At 40.4% G+C, this 6,641-nt stretch overlaps 1 protein-coding gene across 1 annotated transcript in view; it reads right to left on the bottom strand.

Annotated features, from left to right (window-relative positions):
- Window positions 1–6,641, bottom strand: part of TICRR (TOPBP1 interacting checkpoint and replication regulator) — a 51,463-nt gene that overhangs the window by 15,615 nt on the left and 29,207 nt on the right. Inside the window, exons 14-15 of the mRNA XM_045296480.1 lie at window positions 6,231–6,285; window positions 2,800–2,946 (exon numbers count right to left, since the gene is read on the bottom strand). Coding sequence (XP_045152415.1) covers window positions 2,800–2,946; window positions 6,231–6,285 — 202 coding nt within the window. The remainder of the gene's footprint in view (window positions 1–2,799; window positions 2,947–6,230; window positions 6,286–6,641) is intronic.

Below are 6,641 nucleotides of genomic sequence, written 5' to 3'. Positions count from 1 at the left end.
TATAAATATATGCACATAGATCTATTTCCCCATCATCATATATAAATATATATACATGTGTACATGCCTGTATTTAGCCCTCTCTAAATGGCCTTTGCCTCCTAGTTCTTTCCTCTATTTCCTTTCACTTGTCCCACTATCATGCTCAGCCTTTATTTGGGTTTCAGTAATTCTTCTTGGTTACAATGCCCTTGATCAAGCCCTACTGGGCATCTTACATCCTCCTCATCACTGATTTTGGATCACTTGTTCCCTTGTCCCTGGGTTTCCCCCACCTCCCCCTCTCCCATGTGTATTGAGTTTTTTAAGCTTCATATTATTTTTTTTCCCAAACAAGTCTTGTCTGCTTTAAATGGCAAATTCCTGTAAGAGAGGACTGTATCTTAATACTCTCGATACCTTCACCATCTGGTATTGTCCCCAACATACAGTAGACAGCTAGACTAAATGGTTTTATCCGTATTATGACATGATAGTTTCCATTTTCCAATGTGTTCATTTAAGAAATATGTATTCCATCTCACTCAAATTGCTAACTGAAATTGCAGAAGAAAACAAAAATGATGTAATTACAAGCTTTCTAGAAGGTCCAGCTGCCCCAGCCTGCCTCATCAGGAGATGAGGGTTTGTGGTAGTTACAAGATTTCGTGTCAACTTGATAAAAAAAATGAAGGGGTGGAGTCTAGCCTGCCAATCAGGTCATTGACTCTCTTCCTTCCTGGAGGCGGGGCACACTCTCTATCTGCTTCACTTTCCTGTTGACAAGCCACAGAGAGGCACGCTGATGGCAGCCAGAGCCCTGGAGATGCATCCACTGCCATTGGATCCACGACTTTCTACCCACCAGCCAATGATATTTCTGTATTCAGCATCATTGCAAGGGCTGTGTGAGTCTCAAAAGGAATTCATGGGCTAATATCAGACTTATGGGCAAATATCAAACTTATGTACTTGACCTGGACTGGGATGTTTTACTGATGCGTAATTACTTCTTGATATAAAGTTCTTACACATATGAGTATCTCTGGATTTGTTCTCTAGTCAACCTGGACTAACACAGAGGTCTAGGAGACACCTCCTGCAGGATAAAGGTCAGTCCGGAGGTTCCCGAGTTAAAAGGATCACTGGAGATGTTCTGCCTGGGTAGAAGGGCTGCCTTCCAGTGAAACAACTTAAAAGACCATGGGAAGTCTGTCTTATAATATTGATTTGTCTAGATGTTTCCCTAATATCTGGTATACAAGGGGGTACCCCAAAAACCAGAACTGCGCTGAGTCGGGTAGAGCTTTGGTAATACACACTTTCCCTACTGGGCGAGCACGGAGCAACTCGTTCTGAGCTTGTGTGCCCAGCGGTGTCGCATAGAAAGGTTCTCTCTGGTTACAATCAATTTTTCGTAAAAGCAATTTCACTCAAACCTCATTTTTTATGATGACAGATTTAAGAGAACAGTGTGCGACTCTGAAATTTTCTTTCCTGCTCAGGAAAAATGCCACAGAAACTGTTGTGATGTTGAACACAGCTTACAAGGACAGCACTATGGAAAAAACTCAAATGTACGAGTGGTTTTCTAATTTCAAAAAAGATGAAATGTCAATTGATGACAAACTCATTCTAGACATCTGTCAACTTCCCAAACGGACAAAAATGTTGACACAAAGTGCATTTGGAGTTCGTTCCACCAGGTCAGACTGATAATCAAGCTTTCTATTTAGAGGTTCTGAAAAGATTGTGTAAGTGTGCAACAAAAAAGGGCCTCATTTGTGGCAGGGACTGGTTTTGCCTCCATGACAATGCACCTGCTCACACAGCCATCTCAGTGTACCAGTTTGGGGCAGGAAACAGCATGCCTCTCTTGCTCCATGCACTTATTTTTGCTTCCTCGAATGAAAAAAGACATGAAAGGGCAGAGATTTGATGACATAGAAGAGGTGAACAACACAACAACAAAAAATCAAGGGAGGTGCTGTCAGCCATCCAAGCAAATAAGTTTGAAGATGTACACTGGTACAGATAGGAACTGAAAACACAGGGAATCCAGGACAGATGATCCCTTCAGGACCAGTGCTGAGAGTTGTGATTCCATGAGGGTAGAGGGAGGGTGGGGTGGAAAGGGGGAACAGATTACAAGGATCTAACATCACCCACAACAGAAAAGTGGGTGAAGGGAGATGTCAGACAGTGTAAGATATGACAAAATAATAATAATGATTTATAAATTATCAAGGGTTCATGAGAGAGGGAGGAGCATAGAGGGAGGAAAAAAATGAGGAGCTGAGACCAAGGGCTCAAGCAGAAAGCAAATGTTTTGAGAATGATGATGTCAACATATGTACAAATGTGCTTGACACAATGGATGGATGTATGGATTGTGATAAGAGTTGTATGAGCCTCCAATAAATTATTTTAAAAAACAAACAAAAAGAATGGAATCGCAGATTTGACAAATGTATTTAAGTGTGATGGAGAGTACTTTGAAGGTGATAAGGCTATTTTGTAGAAATATTTAAATAGATAGCTTTGAAAAACATTGTTTTTTTGGGGGGTGACACCCCCTCATATAATATTTCCCTATAGAGATGAGCAGTAACCACTGTGCAAATCTGTAGGAGCTGGGAGGGACCAGGATTAATTCTGTTTCCAGACTTGGAGGAGGAGGTAAAGTTTACCCAAGGGTAAAATTACCTGATGGTAGGCTCAGAGCAGAGAAGAAAACAGACTGAGATTTAATAAATTTTTGCAGCAAAGAGGATTGGTTTGGGTCTAAGAATCTCCTCTGGTTCCCCTAAAATGTACTACCTTTTGTTCTCTTGAAGTTGTCAGGTTTATACTCCAGACCGTCTACAGCTGACAACGAATGGCTTCGAAGAAACCCCCGCTTTAGTGATTTCTTTGAAGGAGACAGCATTTCCCGGTTGAAGAGATTTCTTCGAACTTTGGTCACTTCTGGAAAAATAAAAGTTCTCATCAGCAAATGCCTGGCCGGAGGAAACAGAAGCTGCTTAACGAAACCAGTCTAGAGAGCTTTGGTGGTGGTTCTAGGTAAGCTAACTGCAAGGGACCAAGATGAAGCAAGCTGCTTGTGTAAACCCCCATCATTTTGATGGCAGTGGGTTTTTTTTCCTTTAAACTTTTTACCTCTTCAAACTTGATTTAAACTCAACTTTTCAGGCACACAAGTTCATATTATTTAAACTAATAATTTTCCTCCTTAAATTACTTGGTCAATGTAGGTCATTTATGGCCCTTTTAACATATCCTAGTTTTATGGTGATTCTTCTTGCCTTAAACTTTGTGATTGCCTGGTTTTCAGCTCACTCTGCAGTACAGAATGCATTCCTTTCAATTCCCAAGATTTCATTCCTTCTCTTAGAATTATTTGACGAGTTTTTTGGGTTATTTTAAACTCTATTTTGAGTGCCAAAATCAAAGTAATTCTAAGATCATCTAGGCAGAACCAAAGTTAGGAAACAACGCTGTAGAGGGGAGCAAGATGACAGTTTTCAGGATGGCATCTGACCATGACTATGGGGAGGCAACCTTCAAGGTCATTAAAGGTAACCCCCCACAAGAGTTTTATTGGCACATAATTTACATATCATACAATTCAATAGTTCAATCATCTTAAGGAGAATGGTACAATCATCACCATACCAATTTTAGAATACCACCCCATGCTTAACTCGCTTTTAAAATGAGTTGTGCATTCACAATCAGTTCTGGAGCTCCGCCCCCCCTTCATTATTTATTCCTGAAATTCCCTTTCCCTCCCTACCACCCACCCCCGCACCCCCATCAACCCTTGTATCAGTTATTGTTACTATGCATTCACGCCTCTTCTGCTTCACAAACTGGGAAACCCAAGAGAGACAATAAAAGCCAAAATCAAAATAATGTGGTAAGGATTAAATAATAATAACATAAGGCAAATATACAAATAATGAGTAAGAAAAATAAGACCCCTGCCAACATCCAAAAGAGCAGCGGAAATATTTGTCATGGAATAAAAGATGCTTGCACCCAGAACCAATTCAGGCTGGGTCTACAGGGAGGTCAACTGGCTGAGTATCGAGTTCGATCCAGCATAATCAAGATTACAATGGTATCTGCCTGGTAGTAAGGCCGATTGAAACTCTTGTCTGGTTAGAATGGATCTGCCAGAGGCTCAGTCTGACAAGAGACTGTGCAGATGGGTTTTGGGCTCCCACTGTGCATAGCCTTCTACAAATTGGGTGTTCATAATTTTTCCTTTGCCATATTTCAATTTTTTAATTGTCATCTTTGGATCACACAACCTGGTGTGCTTCTTCCATGTGGACTCTGTTGATTCCTCACCTAGATGGTCCTTATTTGAATACAGGCCTTTAAGTTCCCAGACACGATTTTGATTGATAGCCGGGCACCATCTACTTTCTTCACCACACTTTGCTGTAGCATCCTTATCGTCAATGATCTTTTCATGAAAGTGAGTATCTAGCAGGCCCATATTATCAGAAGTGTTCTTGAATTAGGGTCTAGTGAGTATCTAGCAGGACCATATTATCAGAAGAGCCCATACTCCATCTGCTTGTCCATGAGGTTTGCACATCTCAGGTTTACTTTGGCGGTAATAATATGACAAAATCAAAACTCTATGAGACTAACTGCAGCAATAAGCCAACCAGTAACCAAAAAACAACACACACACACACACACACACACACACACACACACACACACACACACACGAAAAAGAGAAAGGTACAGCAGGAAAGCAAAAACCCATATAAACAAAGAAGTACAGCACTGTCAATCACCTCCCCTGGGTATTATTCGATGGCACTCTTATCATCATCAATGTTCCCAATGCCCCAGCACTCCAGACTCTGGGTATGAGGCGTCTAAGCGAGTGCAGTGCCATCATGAGCTGCAAGCCCGAGTTTTTGTCCTACACAGTTTGACCTCTCATTTGATTGGGCTCTGTTGACTCTAAATATGGGGATTGATGCCTGGAGGGGCCCTTCCTGGATCAATTCTTCCAAGTGCAGATCCCTGTTCAACAGATCATAACCTGTCATGCTACTCCAAGGTGGCCATTGAGGTACTACCTGTATGGTGATCCTGGGTCTCTTTCCATTGGATACCCACCCAGCCATCAGTTCCCCCAAGTCCAATTACAGCCAATTCCATATTCCTGAGGTAGCCACTCTCTGCTTCTTCTCCCATCCAAGTACCCCAGCCCTCAATATAAAGGTTCAGGCAGCTTCGAGGCAGGGTTCAGTTCATTCAGCGGGGCCTCTTATGTTAAGCCCTTCTGGTGTAGCCCTTGCATTCTACCATGCTGCCCGCAAGGTCAACTTTCATGATCAAAGATAAATTTTTCTTTGAGCAACTCATTTAAATAAAACTCATAGGGAGGAACACCTATTCACCTCTCACCGATACAAACATAAATATAAACAACAGCAAGAGCCAGTACTAAAGTTTCAAACTTTGAAACTTTAAGTTTCAAAAAGGTTTTTCATCTCCCTTATGAGAGACTTGTTACCTGATGTAGACTGTCTGGGAAATTAGTTTATGAACTGCATGCCACATTTGATTTGTTATTTTCTCTTCTTCCCCTCGACTTTTAAATAATGTAATATCTAAAGAAAATTTCAAATACAATATACACACACCCTTCATCAGAACTATTGGCGTTTGCCCCACTCTTTACACACATACACCACCAACCAGTGTGAGTACGTTGCGAACATCAGGACCCTTCCCTGTACTTTAGGTTCTCTCTTTGAACCACCACAATGTCATTATTATAGAAAAAGCATTATCATACACCTAACATCGATATAGTATCATTGACATAAAACATCTATTTAAATTTCTCTAGCTGTCCTGAAATATCCTTTATAACTTCCCCACCCCCAAATTTAGAATCCAGGCAAGGATCACACAATATACTAAATACCTTTTGCATAAAAGTTACCCTTCTTAAACACCTTTCATGTAAAATAGTCCCTATCTTTTTTGTATTTCAGGACTTGATCTATTAAGATCTCAGGTCAATTATTTTGTAGAATGCAATACTTTGAGGTTATATGAAAACCGTTTTCATTGGGCTTTATATTTGGACATGTTTTATTAACCAACAGTTACACAAAATCCTAATTTACAGCTGTCTGCATAGGCTTAAATGCATGCACCCATAATTAAGCTTATCATATGGCAAGTATGTACCCTGAGTAAACAAATACCTTGTACGGTTTCCTTCACTGAGAGTGGAGGCTGCTGCAGAGTACAGTGAGAGTTCTGGAAAATGAGGAATATTCAGTAAGAAAAAAACCTAAAAGCATCTATTTAAAATAAAATGAACAGAGAACCCTGAAATGAAGCCCTTTCACCTTTGCAGCTCTACTTGTAGGGACCGACAATAGAAGTGGTTGTAAAATGCGCAAAACCAAACAGCTTGCAAGGATACAATATCCGTTGCTGTACTGCTCTAAAGATATAAAATAAAATCCTATATGCCCCCCAAAATTGAAGCAATTAATAAATTGATACACATCTGATGCAGGCATTAAAAGAACAAGGAAAACTGGGTAAGTAAAAAAAAAAAAAATGAGGATGTGCTCTGTAAATCTTCACCTAATCTACAACAATAAAGA

Source organism: Echinops telfairi, unplaced genomic scaffold (assembly GCF_000313985.2).
Source record: "Echinops telfairi isolate 266 unplaced genomic scaffold, ASM31398v2 ScPeMD7_7409;HRSCAF=8447, whole genome shotgun sequence".
Lineage (NCBI taxonomy): Eukaryota > Metazoa > Chordata > Mammalia > Afrosoricida > Tenrecidae > Echinops > Echinops telfairi.
The sequence above is the reverse complement of the archived record's forward strand: the minus strand, read 5'-3'. Positions and strand labels throughout refer to the sequence as shown.